This window comes from Dipodomys merriami, unplaced genomic scaffold (genome assembly GCF_024711535.1).
Source record: "Dipodomys merriami isolate MVZ:Mamm:240054 unplaced genomic scaffold, mDipMer1.0.p SCAF_28, whole genome shotgun sequence".
NCBI lineage: Eukaryota > Metazoa > Chordata > Mammalia > Rodentia > Heteromyidae > Dipodomys > Dipodomys merriami.
The window spans coordinates 14,286,957-14,305,612 of record NW_027204270.1 but is presented as its reverse complement, the minus strand read 5'-3'; the positions used below and the strand labels follow the sequence as shown (position 1 = coordinate 14,305,612).

The following is an 18,656-nucleotide window of genomic DNA, read 5'->3' as shown; positions in this document are numbered from 1 at the left end:
GTCCCGGCCCCGGACCCTCCACGCCGCTCTCGTAGGCCACGCCCCCTCTTCTCGCGCGCTCCGCCCAGGCCTTCGTGGTACGTCCCGACCCTCCACGCCCCGCCGATACAACCACGCCTCTTCTGTATCCTTGCCCCCAGCCCTCCGCGTCCAGCCTCGCTCCGGACGGTTCAGCGTCTCTCTTCACCTTGGCTCCGCCCCCGGCTCCTCCTCGGCCCCGCCCCCAAGGGCTCTGGAGTCATAAGAGCCCGCCCCTCCTCTCCTGGCACAACTCCCGCCTTTCCCCTCTGGGCCCCGCCCCCAAGCTGTTCCAGCCTTGGAGGCTCCCACCCTAACTCCCCGGCCGCGCCCCGAGGCCTCCAGCCTCGCGGCCCGAGAGCCTCCGTCCTCGTCCGCCGGGCGCCTCCCCCGCCTCGCGAGGCTCGCCGTGGCCCGCTGGTGTCCCATCCGAGCCCCGCCTCGGACTCCGGCCTCTCTCGGCTGCACAGCGCTGGGCCGCGCCCCCTCCACCCCCTCCCCTGCCCCCTCGCTCCCGGCCTGGCCCCAGCCACCTGGTCTCCTCGCCCCGGACCTTAACATCTAGGCTCTCCCCTAGAGTGGGGAGTTCATGTTTCCAGGACAAAAGAGAATATTCCCAAGGGTAAAGGGATGCAAATTGGGTTCCTCACGCTTTGGATCAGGTCTAGGCTCCTTTGCTCGGCCACGATCTCTTCCTGATCTAACCCCATCTGCCTCTGCAGTCTCTCAGGAGAAAAATCAACCTCCCTGCAGTTACTGAGGGCACCAGGCTCCCACCTGTCTGCCCTTGCGTTGGCTGTCCCTTCCACATGCATTGCTTTTCCAGTTTCTATGCTTGACCATTTCCTTTCCAGCTCGTGACTCTAGGAAGCTCCCTCTGCCCCAAGATGGCTTAGTCTCCCTCCCCTAGCCCTAAGTGCTTCCATGCACCCCCTAGATAAAGCACTGAGGGAGGTTGGGGGATGGCTCATAACAGCAATATCAGCTACAGGTATCAGGAGGGTCACAATTTGAGGTCAGAGAGGGATTTCCCCTCATCTCAAACAATAAAGCTGGATGTGGTGGCACACCACAGGTCATAGATGGCAATATGGAGCTGGGTCCAGGTAAAAACGCTCATTGAAAAAAAATAACCTAAAGTGCGGGTGCAGGTGGCTTAGGCCTATAATCTTAGCTACTCAGGAGGCTGAGATCTGAGGATTACGGTTCAAAGTTAGCCTGGGCAGGGTAGTGCTTGAGACTCATCTCCAATTAACTACCAGAAAACCAGAAGTGGCATTGTGGCTCAAAGTTGTAGAGTGCTAGTCTTAAGCAAGAAAGTTCAGGGACAGCACCCAAGCCCTGAGTTCAAGTCCCACGACTGGAAAAAAAAAAGTAACATAAAAAGGGAGCACAATGGTACAACACCTGCCTAGCAAACAGAGGCCCTGAGTTAAAGACCCAGTACTAGGTGAAAGTATGTATGTCAATCCATCTGCGCAACTGGGGACCACCACAGTTCCTATAAAGGGGACTGGGGAGAAGGGGGTCCTAGAACGGAAGATAACAATGAAAGCGTTTATCAAAGACTTTCCCTTTTAAAAAAAATTGGTGGTACTAGAGATTGAGAGCTTCTCACTTGCTAGGCTGATGCTCTACCACTTGAACCTCACTTTTAGCCCTGTGTGCCAGTTATTTTCAAGATTGGGTCTCTTGAACTTTTCTGCTCTGGCTGCTCAAGTCACCATTCTCCATATCTCAGCCTCCCATGTAGCTAGAATTACAGGCATGAGCCAACAGTACCTGGCCCAAGATTTACTATATGCAGCTACTCTTCTAAGCCCAATCACATACAATCATCTCAGAATTAGCTCCATTGATTCCCTGTTCTGTGTGTGTTAGAGCCCCACTCCCAACCTCTGCTAGCCCCATAAGTCTCTGGCCTCAAGTTTTGCAAGGTGTTTGCCACCTAACAAGAACTGAAAAGTACTCAAGGACCAAACACAGCTGCACTCCAGGGCATGTTCCCTCAGTTCAATCCACCAGCAGACACTAACTTTAGGCTCTCAACTCTTAAAATTCCCTTGAGAGAGAACTGGACTGTGAATTGTCCTACACCACGGAGCCCCCTAGCGGTGGGTGGTGCCTTTTCAGCCCAATGCTGGATGCAGTACCTCTGATTGCCCACTAGGGAGAGCAAGCTTCAGGTGAAGATGTGGGGGGGAGGGGTGCCCTATCTGCAGAGTACAAGTACAGTTGTCATCAGATTCCCAATGGGCCTGTGAACCTGCAAAAGGTTAGAACTTCCTAAGGAGGTGTTTGGTGAGTACGTGGAAATAGCTATGTTAAATGAGCTAGCCCAGGCTAGCTCTGAACTCCTGAGCAACTCAAGGGATTTTCCTACATCTGGCTCCTTCCTGGGTAGTTTGGACTACAGGTGTGCACAGATTTCTGGAGATTTATCTTGTAGTTCCAGAAGTATGAAATGGGTATCACCAGGAGAAAAACAAGGCTGTGATCCTTCTAGAGGCCCTAGAGAAGAAGTCATTTCTTTATTTTTATACCTAGAGGCTGCCTGCATCTCTTGATTCATGACTTCCTCTTTTTATTCAAAGCCAGCAACATAGCATCTCCTCTATCTCTGTATCTTTTTTCTGTCTCTCTGACAGGGTCCAGGATCTCTTCATGATCTTCCAGCCTCTATCTCCTGAATGCTGGGATTAGAGGCATGTACCACCATGCCTGGCTCAAATCTTTTTTTTTTTTTTTTTTTTTTGTCAGTTGTGGGGCTTGAACTCTGGGCCTGGGTGCTGTCCCTGAGCTCTGCAAGGCAAACACTCTACCACTTGAGCTACTGGTAGTTAATTAGAGTCTCATGGACTTTCCTGCCAAAGCTGGCTTTGAACCAAGATCCTCAGATCTCAGCCTCCTGAGGAGCTAGGATTACAGGCATGAGCCACCAGCACCCAGCTCATCTCTTTCTGATACTGATTCTCATCTCTTTTGCTTACAAGACTGTGATTAACTTGGGGGCACGAGTTAATCCAGGGTAATCTTCCCCTGAGAAGGGCAGTTGCTTAGCAAAATTATTTAGAACTGCAGTTGTGTGTATGTGTGAATGGCGTATGTGCCAGTACTGGGACTTGAACTCAGGGCTTGGGTGCTGCCCCTGAACTTTATTTTGTTCAAGGTTAGCACTTGAGCCACAGCTCTACTTCTGGCTTTTTAGTAGTTAATTGGATTTAAGAATTTTCCTGTCTGAGCTGGCCTCAAACCAAGATCCTCAAATCTCAACCTCCTGAATAGCTAGGATTACAGGCATGAACCACTGGCACCCACCCCAATTGCAATCTTAATTTTCTGTTGCCAGTTAGCATTTTACATGCACAGATTCTGGGGGGATAATATATAGACATCTTTAGAGAATGAGGACTTTACTCTGCCACTGTAGTGGATAAATAAGAAAAGTGTACCTTGCGGGTATTCAACAAAAGGAACAAAATTCTATCTCAAGAATTCTGCCCTCCTATTAGGTGCTCAACAAAAATTTGTAAATTTAGCCAGGCTCACGCTTGTAAATCATAACATCTCAGGAGGCTGAGATCTTGAGGATCACAAGTCAAAGCTAGCACAGGCAGTAAAGTCCAGGAGACTCTTAGCTCCAATTAACCAGCAAAAAGCCCAAAGTAGAGGTGTGGCTAAAGTGGTAGTGCCAGCCTTCAATGAAAAAGCCTAGGGAGAGTGGAACACTCTGAGTTCAAGCCCCAGTACCAGCACCAAAAAAAATTTTTTTAATGAATTAACTATGATGAAACCTAGTACTTAATGAGATCACCATAAAGGGTAGCTTCTCTAGTTTCTGTACTTGGCAAAGTGGCCACCAGAGGGCACTGCCCACACTGGGAGAATAACCAGCTTCCTCACAGGCCAACCAAGAGCCAGACTCATACCTGTAAGCCTAGCTACTCATGAGTCGGAGATTTGAGGATTGCAGTTCAAAGCAGGCATGAGCATAAAAATCCCTGTGAGACGTTTGTCTCCAATTAATCACTCAAAAACGAAGTGGCGCTGTAGTTCAAAGCAGTAGAGCACTAACCTTGAGCATAAGATCTCAGTAACAGTGCCCAGGCCTGAGTTCAAGCCCCACAACCAATCTGGGGGAAAAAAAAGGGAGTCCTTTGATTGGGGGACCACACACTGAGACATGTGATCTTGACTGGACCAACATGGCCTCTGGCACACAGATACACCAGACATGCTGATTACTATGCACTGTGACACTCAAGGACTGGCAAAGCCTGGAAACCAGTGCACCAGGATTTACTGTGACACTCTAGTTCACATTGGGTTTTATTTTTGGGAGATAGGATTTTGCCCAAAGCTCAAGCCTCAGTCTTTCAAGTTTGAGATTTTGGGCATGAGCCACCACACCCAGCTCTTACATAAGATTTCACAAGAGATTAAGAGTAGGAGTTTTAGGGACCCGCACCTGGGTTCCATCACTTACTGGTTGACCTTGTGCATGTTCCTAACTTTCCTGGGTCTATTTCCTTATTAAAGATAGGGCCATTTGGGGTGGGGAGGTGGCTCAGTGGTAGAGCGCTTGCCTTGCGTGCATGAGCCCCTGGGTCGATTCCTCAATACCACATAAGTAGAGAAAGCCAGAAATGGTGCTATGGCTCAAGTGGTAGAGTGCTAGCCTTGAGCTGAAGAGCTGAGGGACAGGCCCAGAGTTCAGACCCCACAACCAAAACAAAAACAAAAACAAAAAAAAGATAGGGCCAATTAAGCAGTAAGTACAAAAAAAAGCCAAAAACACTTGGTAAAATTTTCCTGGAAATTAAAATGATGGCTCTAGCTTGCAAAAAAATGAACAAATGGATCAATACCTACCATGACCCACTCCTGTAAGCACCTCCAGAGCAAGGATTCTTTTCCTTCTGAATTCCACTGTGATGCCTGAATCTCAGCAGTGATGTGTTGTCTGCAACAGTGGCTCACCAAGTGGAGTTCTCACCATTACCTTAGGGTCCTTGCAAATGCATTTGCAGGTGCACGCCTGGACCCACAGAATCAGTTCAAGAGGTGGGGCCGATGGTGTAGCTCACTGGTAGCACACCTGTCAAATGTCTAGAAGCCCTCACTTCCATCCCTAGCACTGCAATCATCATCATCATCACCATCATCTTCCCAGTCATTTGGCAATGGAGCCCAGGGATCTGTCTCACCAAGCCTTCTAGGTGCTTCTAATGAATGCTGAAGTTAGAGCCTAGCACAGAGGCTCAACAAATAGGCAAGTCTGTAAACTGTTTTGAATTACAATTTGCTATAAGGTCCTTTGGAGTTCTTTCCCTTAACCCTTCCCCCTTCACAGGGACAGGCAGATAGAGGTGCTCAAAAAAATGTTTGTGGAAGCTGGGCACCAGTGGCTTACCCCTGTAATCCTAGCTACTCAGGAGGCTGAAATCTGAGGATCACAGTTTACAGCCAGCCTGGGCAGGAAAGTCCGTGAGACTCTTATCTCCAATAAATCACCAGAAAACCAGAAGTAGCACTGTGGCTCAAGTGGTAGAGCACTAGTCTTGAGCTGAAGAGCTCAGGGACAGTGCCCAGGCCCAGAGTTCAAGCCCCACGATGACAATGGGTCTGCTGCATGCATATTCCTGTCAACTCTTGGCCAACCCCAGGAGGAAGAAAACTTGAAACAGGTTCATACTTCTATCAAGGAAGGAGTGGTACTTATGACCCCCATCTTGAGTACAAGACTCAATAAACGTCTGATAAATGACTGACCTTTGTTCAAGGAAGCAAAGTTGTTGATTTTATGAGCTTTGAGCAGATGTTGGCTTCCTTCTTTCATTTTAGTGCCAGTACTGAGTCTTGAACTCAGGGCCGAGGCACTGTCCCTTAGCTTTTTTTTTTCCCCTCAAGATGGCAGCACTCTACCACTTGAGCCATACCTCTACTTCCAGCTTTTTGGTGGCTAATTGGAGATAAGGGCCTCATGAGCTTTCCTGCCTGGGCCGGCTTTGACCTGAAACCTCCAAATCTCAGCCTCCTGAGTAGTTAGGATTACCAGTGCATAACCTGCTTGTCTTTTTTAATGGGGGGGGGGGAGGGGGTGGGAAGGGAGGAAATTGTTTTTATTTTTGTTAAAGTTAATCCTAAGAATTCTTAAGATTTTTGGTGCATTATAAATGGCTTTTTTTCTTTTTGCTGGGTACCAGTGGCAACCTTTTGTAATCCTAGCTACTCAGGAGGCTGAGATCTGAGAATCATGGTTCAAAGCCAGCTTGGGCAGGAAAGTCCAAGACTCACCTCCAATAAACTACCAGAAAACCAGAAGTGGAGGTGTGGCTCAAGTGGGAGAGCACTTGCCTTAAGTTGAAGAGCTGAGGGACAGCACCCAGTCCTAGAGTTCAAGCCCCACAATGACAAAAAAAAAAAATTATTTTATTTTTAGGTTAGTCATTGCCAACATATAGAAACACAACTGACTGCTGTATATTTATCTTATATCATACCCTTACTCATTCATTAGTTTTGCTTTTATTAATTTCTTAAGACTGTTCTACATACAAGATTGTTTTACCTGAACATAGTTTTTTTTTTTTCCTGTCAATCTGGATCTCTTCTACCCCCATTTGCATAGCTTAATCATCTTGGCTAGAACTTGGGGTACAGTGCTGAATGGGAATGCAGTGGCCTGCCTTGTCATGGCTTCTGATCCTATGGGAGGAACATTGTGACACTATGAGTTTCTCATTTATGTTCTTTATTAGGATTGAAAAGTTGCTTTCTATTCCTATTTTAAGGTTTTCTGTTAACATCATGAGGAAACTGGCTTTGGTGGTGTGTACCCATGATCCCTGAAAGATGAAGCAGAACTGCTTTTGCCCAGCAATTTGAAGGCAACCTGGCAAACTGTAAGAACTGGTCTCTTAACAGTCATGAAGAGTGTTGAGCTTGATCTTTTTTTGGACATCAACTGTGATGTGACTGTTGTCTCATTCTGATACGGTATATTACATCAGGTGATATTGGGACATTAAACCAATCTTGCATTCCTGGTATAAATTCCCTATCTATTCCCTATTCTATTTATATGCTCCTGGATTTGACCTTCTAGCATTTTTGTTGAGGATTTTTGCATTTTTTTGTTTGCATTTCTGTCCATAAAAATCACTCATCCCAGTCAGGTGCCAGTGCTCCTGCTTGTAATCCTAGCTACTCAGGAGGCTGAGATCTGAGGATCATAGTTCACAGCCAGCTAGGGCAGGAAAGTCTAGGAGACTTTTTTTTGCTAGCCTTAGGCTTGAACTCAGGGTCTAGGCACTGCCCCTGAGCTGCTTTTGCTCAAGGCTAGCACTCTACCACTTGAGCCACAGCACCACTTTGAGCTTTTTCTGTTGATGTGGTACTGAGGAATGGAATCCAGGGCTTCATGCTGCTAGGCAAGCACTCTACCACCAAGCCACATTCCCAGGCTGTGAGATTCTTATCTCCAACAAAGTATTTTTTTAAAAAGTTGGATGTAGAGCTGTGGCTCAAATGGTTGAATACTAGCCTTGAGCAAAAGAAGCTCAGTGACAGCACCCAGACCCTGAATTCAAGTCCTACAACTGGCAAAAACAAAAACCAAAAACTTACACTATTCTGGACATTTCATATCAATGGAATCATACAATGTGATCTTTTGTGACTGGTTCTTTTTTTTTTTTGTCGGTCGTGGGGCTTGAACTCTGGGCCTGGGCGCTGTCCCTCAGATCTTCAGCTCAAGGTAAGCGCTCTACCACTTGAGCTACAGCGCCACTTCCGGTTTTCTGGTGGTTTATTGGAGATAGGAGTCTCACGGTCTCTCCTGCCCGGGCTGGCTTTGAACCTCGATCCTCAGATCTCAGCCTCCTGAGTAGCTAGGATTACAGGCGTGAGCCACCAGCGCCCGGCTGTGACTGGTTCTTTTTACTTCATGATGCTCAAAATACTTTATTCCTTAAGGCTGAATAGTACTTCCATTGTTAGACCTAATCATTTTTCTGTTCCTAAGTGATGCTGATATTGCTGATCTTAGGAGTTCACTTTGTGAATGAGATGGAAGCCTCGTAGAGAACTGCCATGGTCCTGTGAGAGGTGGTAGAGGCAGGCAAGCACCACTCTGGGTGCTGCTAACTTCCAAGCATGGCAATCAGCCAAAACAGGGAAAGGAGGTGGCTTCTCAGGGGGAAATCAGACCCACAGTTAATGATGAATGTCATTCAGAGTGCACCACAGGGCTGGGGCTGGGGTGTTGCTCAGTGGTAAGGTGTGTGTGTGTGTGTGTGTGTGTGTGTGTGTGTGTGTATGAGAGAGAGAGAGAGAGAGAGAGAGAGAGAGAGAGAGAGAGAGAGAGAGAGAGAGAGAGAGAGAAACAAGCATAAGGTCTTCAGTTCCATCCCTACCACAGTGGTATGTACATGGGGAGGATGACAAATAAATACAAAGACAAGAAAACAGGAGCTACCATGGTTTTAATGCCCAAGTATCACAACACAAGGAGGAGGCCCAGCTGGTGCTTACCAAGGCAGGACTTAAAAGTGAAACCAGGCTATGGGTGTGTGGCCAACATGGGGTCCCTATACAGAGACTAGGTTCCCCTGGGGCTACCTCACCCTCGAGACCAATGACTCGTGCCAGGCTTCTTCATCTCACCCATTCAGGAGCCAGCTGGCTGTCTGGGCTACTGGACACCATGGTTACTGAGGGGGCCTTGTAGAAGAACAGGTTCTCACAATACAGTGGGACCTTTGGATACAACAGAATCACAAAGCTGTTTCCAACCAATCCCAAAGGTTTTCACTTCAAATGCGTTAAGCCACATACACCTCAAAGCTGGCACACACAAACTCATTACAACACTGAACACTGTGTGGAAGGAAAGGGAGGTGGAGACCACATGGGGAGGGGAAACAAACTCAAACCAGTTTGCAAGCTTCCCAATCTCCCTCTTGCCTATAGCCACACAAGCTGATGGCAACACTGGGGAGGAAGAGGAGGAGAAGGAGCCACCAAGGAGAAGGCATGTTCTGGCATCTTCAGTGATGTTAAGAAACTTTGAACTCTGCTAACAACTTGGTGTCTGCTACTACTTGGTGTCCCTGGGGACAAGTGACTTGGGGGCTGCTAATGGGGCTGTGAAATTGCCCAGTAGAAATCATTTCTCTTAGAAAGAAGAAACCAGCTCTCTACTACACTGAAGTTCACATGACCCCCTAAAGGAAACACCATTCACAATGGTATATTTATAGCAGTCTATGAACCTGGGAGGTCTTGTATCACTGTCAAGAAAGAGACCTGAGGCAGAGGCTGAATCTAGGGGATCTGGCCCCGTGACCAGGGAGGGTTTGGAGGAGACAGCTGTTCATGAAGGCCCTGTCCAGCCCTATGGTGCGTCTTTGGGGAAAGAGCTTGAAATTTAGCCAGACTTAGCATTAAAACTCATTCCAGATGGGTTCTGCAGGCCTCTTCTCCCTTTCTTCCAATGAAGTTCAAAGACATCTCCAGACAGAGTCCAAGGTTTAAAAGCTAAGCATCTCTGCTTTGTGTTGGTTCAAGGTGAAATGGAAACCCCACAGAAACCCCAGAGCAGTAACACCCCACTTGCTCCAGACCAGATCCCTTGCAATAGCCCCATCCTCACCCAAAAGCCAACAGCATTCTGGGTTTCAAAGTAGACTTCTAATGAGACCCCCGAGTGTGTGTGAAGAGACTACAAAGTCATTTCTATGAAGCATATGAAATTAAGTGGGAGCGTCTTCGAGCTGCTGGCTATTCCTAGGAGGGGGCTACGTGACCCTTCTCAGTTGGACATCAGCTCCCAAATGGCCACACCTCCAACAAAAGCCCACATTCCAAACTTCAAAATGTCAGCCAGTCAGCCCAGGATCAACCCAACCATTAACTTCATATTTTAAATCAACTTAATGCTATAAACAAACAAAAGAAAGTGCTGCCCAACGGAGCCTCTGAGGAACCCAGCTCCCTGAGGGTAGGTGGGAGGCCACTTAGACCCTCACCCCTGGGTGCCTCTCTAGAAGGTGAGCAGAGCTGAATCCTTGCCCCAGCTAGGCTAAGGGTATTGAATACTATGGGTGGTCATTCCCTGTGGAAAAGGGGTGACACTAAAGAATCTTCCCATACCCCCAAAGCTAAAGAAGTTAACACCAGTCCATAATTAACTGTCAAGGCCTGGTTTGCAGTGAAGACTCTTTCTGTTAACGCTCTCCACACTCCAAAGCCCTGTCACCTCTGTCCTCAGAGCTCTGTGTGAGAGCTTGGAGGTAGACTGGGAATCCTTAAAGAATCAACCGTGGCCAAAAAAGAAAGGAAAAAAAAAGTCCTCCCAAGAAAGCAGGAGCAGCTCCTGGAAGCACTTCCTGTTTTTACCTCAACCTTGTAATAAGGGATAAGGGCAAGGTGCCCTCTGCAGCCAAGATGGCTGCCCCTGAACATCTGGTTTTGTCAGGAGCTCTCTCTGCAAGTCCCCAGAGGGCTCTTACATTCTAAGGCAAGGGAGAGGTAAGGAATTCCATCAGACAGGAGTCACCTGAACTACATGCTCCCATTTCCACAGGAACCTACATGATGCCTTCCCCAAGGTAACTACTAGAACCTCTGGGATGGAGACCAGGGATCCCAGGCTGACACTTAGCTGGAGATGCCAGACTGAGCTCTGGAAAGGAAAAAGGGCCTGGCACATACTAGAATTATAAGGCCTAAGTGCAATTAACATTCTAGCAAACTGGGCGGGCCCCCTCACAGACCCTGCTGTCACTCTGTGGGGAGCTGCGCTTCTGGAAGCCCAGCTCTACCCTTGGACAGTTGGGCAGGGATGAGCCTGTCTGAGGAGAAGGCTTGCTAGAAACTAGAACAATCTCCCTGCTAAAATTCAGGGAGAACATAAAAAAATTCAACCTGAAATAAATACAAAGGTATTAAGTGCTTCTTGGAAAATCAAGGGCCCTACTTGCCTCTCAAAAGGAGGGGCAGGGCCTTTCCCTGAACATGGTCACCTGTACCTGTGGTCCTTCATGTGAAAGGTCAGAGGTCAGAAGAGGAAGAACAAGACCCCAACCCCTGACATGCTCCTCACCCATCTCCACATGGCCCAGCTGGCTTCTGCCAGGGAAGTTCGAAAGGAGAGGAGACCTCATACCCTGAGGGCAGTACCTTGTGTCCAAGGTGTCAGTCAGTGAGGAGGTAGAGGTGGGGGGGGGTCTGCTGGGGACAGACAGGGTCACTCAGTTGATCAACAGGTCCCCAAGGTCATAGGAGTCGAAGAGGTCACTGATGCCCTCGCCCCCATCCAGGCCCCATAGGTAGTCCTCCTGGTCCAAGGGCGGGGAGAAGCTAATCAAAGGGGAGCTGCAGGCCAGGGTTGGGGACAGCAACTGGTCCTCGGTCTGCTGCAGAAGTGGCTGTGGCAGCTCCAGCATGCTGTCGGTGGCCTCCAAGGGGACAAGGGATGGCGCTGGAGGTGGCAGGGATTGCTGAGGAGTCAGTGCTAAAGCTGCAGAAAAACAGACAGGGGCCACGCCCCATTCTCAGTTCTCCCGATGACTGTACACTGCCCTCTCCCACCTGCTCAATACAGAATGGCCTGGGGACAGTCTCCCCTTCACTGCACAAGCCCCAGCAGTCTCTTTCTCCTGCTCTCTCCTGTGCCCTCCAGTGGCTACAGTGCCCTCCTCTCAAAATCCACGCCAGTTTCTAGACCATGCCCATCCCTTTCACCTTCAAGGTGAAAGGCATGCCCTCACTGCCTGCTCCACTTGCTTGCCTTCCTTCACTGGAAAGGTCACTTGCACAGCACACACCTGGTCACTTCACTTTTCAAAAGCAACCTCCCCTAAGGGACAAGCCTTTTACAAATGGTTCCAGGAAACTGGGAACCCCATCCAGTTAGACCTTCATCTAACACCATACACAAAGTTAAATTCAGGGGCTGGGAAGATGGCTCAGTGGTACAGCGCTTGCCTTGCATGCATGAGGCCCTGGGTTCCATTCCTCAGCACCACATAAGCAAAAAGAAAAAAGCCGGAAGTGGGGCTGTGGCTCAAGTGATCGAGCGCTAGCCTTAAGCTGAAGAGCTGAGGGACAGCGCCCAGGCCCAGAGTCAGGCCCCACGACCGGACCCAAAAAAAAAAAAAAGTTAAATTCAAAGTGGATCAAAGACATAAAACTATTTAAAAGAATACTCCTACAGGAAGGAGCTGAGTATCAGTAGCTCACATAGCTGTAATCCTAGTACTTGGGAAACAGAGAAAGGGAGACTTGTGGTTCGAGGATATCCCAAGGACGGGGCTGGGAAGGTGGCTCAGTGGTAGAGCGCTTGCCTTGCATGCTCAAGGCCCTGGGTTCGATTCCTCAGCACCACATAAAAAAGCCAGAAGTGGCTCTGTGGCTCAAGTGGTAGAGTGCTAGCCTTGAGCTGAAGAGCTGAGGGACAGCATCCAGGCCCAGAGTTCAGGCCCCACGACCGGACCCAAAAAAAAAAAAAGGATATCCCAAGGAAAACAGTTTATGAGACACACCCCCTCACTGCCAACACATCTCAACCATAGTCAGATGTGATCACACACACACACACACACACACACACACACACACACACACACACACACACACACACACACACACACACACACACACACACACACCAGCTATTGAAGGAAGTGGCAGCCAAAAATCTAGGATGTCTTAGATAAAAAGCAAAAATAACTAGGGAAAAGGGCTGGAGGTATAGCTCAAATGGCAGGGTGGCCTCCAAGCAAGCATAAAGGCCTGAGTTCAAACTCAAGAACCAAACTATAGCAATAACCCAATAACAACTCAGTCACTTGGGAGGCTGAGATGAGGAGGAGAAGATTCAAGTCCAGACTGGGAAGAAATTCCACAAGATTTTTTTCTCAACCGATTGGTGGGTGAGGCAGCACCTGTCTCCTAGTTACAACTGAAAACAAAGTGGATTGCAGTTCAGGTGTGCACTTGGGCAGAAAAAGAGACCCTATCAAGAGACATTGAGGCTAGATGGGTCGGGTGGCTCATATCTATAATCCCATTATTTGGGCGGTTGAAGTAGGATCTGAGTTTGAGGCCACCCTGATTACACAGTAAGACTATTAATAACATTTGATCTGGCCATGATTTTTTGGATAGAACATTAGAGGCACAAGGAAAACCAGACAAATTAAACTTCATAAAAAATGTTAAATTGGGGCTGGGAAGGTGGCTCAGTGGTAGAGCGCTTGCCTTGCATGCATGAGGCCCTGGGTTCGATTCCTCAGTACCACATAAGCAACAAGAAAAAAGCCGGAAGTGGCGCTGTGGCTCAAGTGGTAGAGTGCTAGCCTTGAGCTGAAGAGCTGAGGGACAGTGCCCAGGCCCAGAGTTCAGGCCCATGACCAGACCCAAAAAAAAAAAAAAAGTTAAATTGTGCACCAAAAAGACAAAATGAAGAGAGTGAGGGAAGGGAGGACACTGTACAAAAAGGAAATGTACTCATTACTGACTTATGTATCTGTAATCCCTCTGTACATTACCTTCATAATAACAATAATTTTTTTTTAAAGGCAAAAAGAGCCAGGAGCTGGGTGCCAGTGGCTCACACCTGTAATCCTAGCTACTCAGGAGGCTGAGATCTGAGGAACACATTTCAAAGCCAGCCCAGGCAGGAAAAGTCCATGAGAATCTTACCTCCAATTAACCACTCTCATACCTTAATCCTAGTTACTAAGGAGGCTGAGATTTGAGGATCTCGGTTCAAAGCCAACCCAACAGGAAAGTCAGTGGGACTCTTATCTCCAATTAACTACCAGAAAAAGCCAGAAGTGGCACTGTGGCTCAAGAGGTAGAGTGCTTGCCTTGAGCTGAAGAGCTCAGGGACAGCGCCCAGGCCCAGAGTTTAAGCCCTACAACTGACAAAAAGAAAGCTCAAAGACAGTGCCTAAAAGCCCTAGGAGACAGATAGATAGATAGATAGATAGACAGACAGACAGACAGACAGACAGACAGACAGACAGACAGACAGACAGACACACACACACACACACACACACACACAGAGCAGAAATAAATGCAGAATTAGGTACAGAGCCTTGCTAAATACATGAAAAGATGGTCAATAACACTTATAGGGAAATACAAATCAAAACTATGATATCTCATTCACATTGCAATGCTACTATTAAAAAAAAAGTTTAAGATGGTATTTTTTGTGTGTTTTATCACATATAAATGCATAAAATATACCTGACCTCTGACCCTGTCCAATTACTGGCCCATTTTTTCTGCTTGGGAAAGCCCATATGTGTTCTCTCTCTTTTTTTTTTATTTTATTTTATTTTTGGTCAATCATGGGGCCTGAACTCTGAGCCTGGGTGCTGTCCTTCAGCTCTTGAGCTCAAGGCTAGTGCTCTACCACTTGAGCCACAGCACCACTTCCAGCTTTTTCTGCTTATGTGGTGCTGAGGAAGTGAACCCACCAGGGCCTCATGCATGTGAGGCAAGCACTCTACCACTGAGCCACCTTCCCAGGCCCTTCCTTATATTTATATTTTTTTTATTTTTTATTTTTGGGTCTGGTGATGGGGCCTGAACTCTGGGCCTGGGCGCTGTCCCTCAGCTCTTCAGCTGAAGGCTACCACTCTACTACTTGAGCCACAGCGCCACTTCCGGATTTTTTTTTTTCTGCTTATGTGGTGCTGAGGAATGGAACCCAGGGCCTCACGCATGCAAGGCAAGCACTCTACCACTGAGCCACCTTCCCAGCCCCCTCTTTTTTTGTATATATATTTTTTATTGTAAAGATACTGTACAGAGGGGTTACAGGTGCATGAGTAAGGTAATGAGTACTTTTTCTATGGAGTATTGTTACCTCCTCCTTTGTTTTTCCCCTACCATCCCTTTCCTCCCCACTTCCCTGTGTGTTCTCTTTACTCTTCAGTCTAATCTAGGTTCTGTCCCCAGCAAGTCACTGAGTCAGCACATGCTGCTGCAGTTCAGTTCCCTGGCCTCATCCCCCACCCTCACTCCCACCCCCAGTTCTAGTTCTGGACCCCCAGGTCAGATAAGCAGGATCTGATGATGCTGTTTATGCTTTTCTTGCTGAAATACCTTGCTCCACTTGGGTTTCCATAAGCCTGCTTTCCTCTTACCTCTGTGGCCATTTCCCCTTGGTCTCCAGAGCTGGATCCTCCACCTCCCTCTTCCCCTTTAACTTTCAAAGCCCCAGGTTCCATCTTCTTCTCCCCTCAGCTTGCCCTGTGCCTTAAACCCTCCCCTAAACCTGCTGGCTCTTCTTATACAGCTGAGGCCAGGCCTTTGCCCTCTGCCCTGGGCTCTAACACAACTCTTCCCCAAACTTTCTATCCAGATACCCAGACTGAGATCTGAGGATCACGGCTTGAAGTTATGGGCAGGGAAGTCCCAGAGACTCTACTCCAATTAACCACAAAAAGTCAGAAGTGGAGCTATGGTTCAAATGGTAGAGCACTAGCTTGAACAAAAGAGCTCAGAAATAGCACCCAGGCTCTGAGTTCAAGTCCCAATATTAGCAAATATATATATATAAAATCAGATAGCTAAGATGAAATCTCCCCTAAACCTGTTTCTCCCTAGTCTTCCCCATCAGTGACTAAGCCACGCCCTTCTCCAGCCCAAAAATCACCCAGAATTCGGCATCTGACCCTGCATCCCCTATAGGATCAAAACTGGTCATCTCCATAAGCAATGCTCTCTCTCCCTCCAAGCTGCCCATTCTCTTCCGGCTACTGCGCCATCAAGGTCCTTGACTGTCTCTTCACCTGGGTGGCTGCAGAAGTCTCCTCCCTAACCCATAACTTCCCCCTAGCTTAGAATAAAACCAAGTTCCAACCAGGGGTGCAATGAACCTTTCTGCTCCCTCCCGCCTGCCCCCACCACTCAAGCTCCTTGTTCCCACCCAGTCCCAGACACACTGGGCACATCCACTCATAGGGAGGAAAGTCATTTCTTACACGGGCATGGGAACAAGACACCGGTCTATTGGTTACTTCTGAAAGATCAGAATCCCACCAGTTGTCTTTTTTAAAAAACAAAAACCACAACCAAGTCCTGCTTTGAAAATACAGCACCAGTGGGCAGGCTGCCTGACCGCCTCTGCCTGTGTGCCTGGGTAAGTAACCACTGGCAAGTGACTGCATGTTTCTTACCCCTGAAGGGGACGATAATGACTGTCTGTCTACCTCAAAGGACTGTGGAGGCGGAAATGATCCTGCACGTAAACAAGTGTCTACAGAAACCCCACTGGGGTCTGCTGCTGCCCTTCTCACAGAGGCTGGACTCTGCTCTAGAGATGGGCCATGTTTTCTCTCTGATACTCAAACAGACCTAAGGGATGCAATGTTGTCACTGTAGTTACACAGATGAGGAAACTGAAGCCCAAAGTTAGCAACTAAGTCTAAATTTTTAAAAATCAAAAGCAAGGTACTGCTAGTGGCTTCCACCTGTAATCCTAATTACTCAGGAGGCTGAGATCTGAGGATCTCAGTTCAAAGCCAGCTTGGGCAGGAAAGTCCATGAGACTCTTATGTCCAACCAACCACCAGAAAACCCAAAGTAATACTGTGGGTCAAAGTGGTAGAGTGCTAGTCTTGAGCAAAAGAGCTCAGGGACAGCGCCCAAGTCCAGAGTTCAAGCCCCATGATGAACCAAGGGAAAAAAAAAAACAACTCTTAACAACACCTGGCATGGTACTAAACATCTGTAATCCAGCACACTAGGGAGGCTGAACTGTTGGAAGCAGAATTGTCCTTTGCTTGCCTGCCTTCCTTTCCTCTCTTCTTTCTCGGTACTAAGGCTCAGGGCCTCACACTTGGTAGGTAGGTGCTTTCATACTGAGCCACATCCCAGGCTGCTCTGTCTTTCTGTCACCCACACCACACAAAGCTCTGCAGACCAGTGCTCAGTTCACACACTCACTGTATCCTCTCCTGTGACCCATTCAATATTCATGAGGAAGGATTTATTCTCAGTCAGTTCTCAATGTAATTGCCCAGGCTGGCTCTGAACTTCTGGGCTCCAGCAATCCTCCTGCCTCCTGATTAGCTGGGGGTTAAGGTATGTGTCACCATGTCCAGCATGAGGGAACCTTAAATGTCTCCATTTTAGAGATGTGGAAACTGAGGCTCAGAGTAATTAAAGCAATTCACATTTCAGTCACCAAGTCTAAAAGACATCAGGCCCAGGCCTGGAGGAGAGTTAGAGGTGACTTTTCTTTTTGGTGGTACAGGGATTTGAACTTAGGGTCTTGCATTTGGTAGGCTAATAGTCTACTACTTGAGCAACCCCTTGTTTTTTTGGGTTTGGGGGAGTGTGTGTGTGTGTGTGTGTGTGTGTGTGTGTATGTGTGTGTGTGTGTGTGTGTGTGTGTGTGTGTGTGTGTGTGTGTGTGTGTACGCTGAGCTGTCCCTCAGCTCTTCACCTCAAGACTAACACTCTACTACTTGAGCCACAGTGCCACTTCCGGCTTTTTTTTTTTGCTTATGTGGTGCTGAGGAATCAAACCCAGGACCTCATGAATGCAAGGCAAGCACTCTACCACTGAGCCACCTTCCCAACCCATCCTTGAGATTTTTTTTGCTCAAAGTTAGCACTTTACCACTTGAGCCACAGCTCTACTTCTGGCTTTTGGTGGTTAACTGGAGATTTTAAAGAGTTTCATGGGCTTTCCTGTTGGGTTGGCTTCGAACTGCAATCCTCAGATCTCAGCCTTCTGAGCGGCTAGGATAACAGGAATGAGTTACTGGAACCCAGTTTGGTTGGGTTTTTGGTTTTAATTTTATTTTAGTTTTTGTAGTGCTGGGGATGGAACCCAGGGCCTAGCACGTGCAGGCAGGTTCTTCACTACTGACAGTGCCCCCCACCCTTGCATGTCACACCGAGGTAAAACTGCTACTTTATTCATATCACACTTCCACCCAAGGTCCTCTGAGATGATGCTGGCTCTAACTTTGAAGAGCTATGTACAAGTTGACAACTGAGAGAGAGAAAACAGCAGCAGCCGCAACAGGGATCACAGGGTGGGGCACAGGTCTGGGGAAAGAGATAAGCTCTGGAGAGGTGCCCAAAGGGCAGATGGCTGGCACACAGAGGAGCCCTGGTTCCTTGAGCAAGACAACAAACACACAGGGGAGCTCTAGAAAGAGGCTAAGCTCTGCTATATCAACTTGCCCTCTCTGAGCCATTCTTTATTTGTGTGTACAATGAAGACTGAATGAGATCAAGATCAGCAAACTTGTATAAGTGTTGGACAGAAGTTAGGATTTTATGGGATCTTTGTGATCTCTGTAACACAGTCTCCCTCTAAATCCTTTAAAAAAAAAATGTGAAAACTGCCAGGTATCAGTGGCTTACACCTGTAATCCCAGTTCCTCAGGAGGCTAAGATCTGAGGATCACGGTTTAAAACCTTGGCAGGAAAGCCCCTGAGACTCTTACTTCCAATTAACCACCAAAAAAAACCCCAGCAAGTACGGGCTAAGAAGGTGGCTCAGTGGTAGAGTGCTTGCCTCGCATGCATGAGGCCCTGGGTTTGATTCCTCAGCACCACATAAGCAGAAAAAAAGCTGGAAGTAGCGCTGTAGC

The 18,656-nt window shown here is 47.9% G+C and overlaps 1 protein-coding gene and 1 long non-coding RNA gene across 2 annotated transcripts in view; one reads left to right on the top strand and one right to left on the bottom strand.

The window, feature by feature from the left end:
• The first annotated feature begins 15 nt into the window (after positions 1-15).
• Positions 16-7,074, top strand: LOC138838315 (uncharacterized). Its single transcript, XR_011375585.1, has 2 exons — positions 16-77; positions 6,813-7,074. It is a non-coding gene; the product is annotated as an uncharacterized lncRNA (long non-coding RNA).
• A 1,390-nt stretch (positions 7,075-8,464) lies between these two features.
• E2f2 (E2F transcription factor 2) overlaps positions 8,465-18,656 on the bottom strand; it is a 28,878-nt gene continuing 18,686 nt past the window's right edge. Inside the window, exon 7 of the mRNA XM_070037654.1 lies at positions 8,465-11,542. Coding sequence (XP_069893755.1) covers positions 11,274-11,542 — 269 coding nt within the window. The 3' untranslated portion in view covers positions 8,465-11,273. The remainder of the gene's footprint in view (positions 11,543-18,656) is intronic.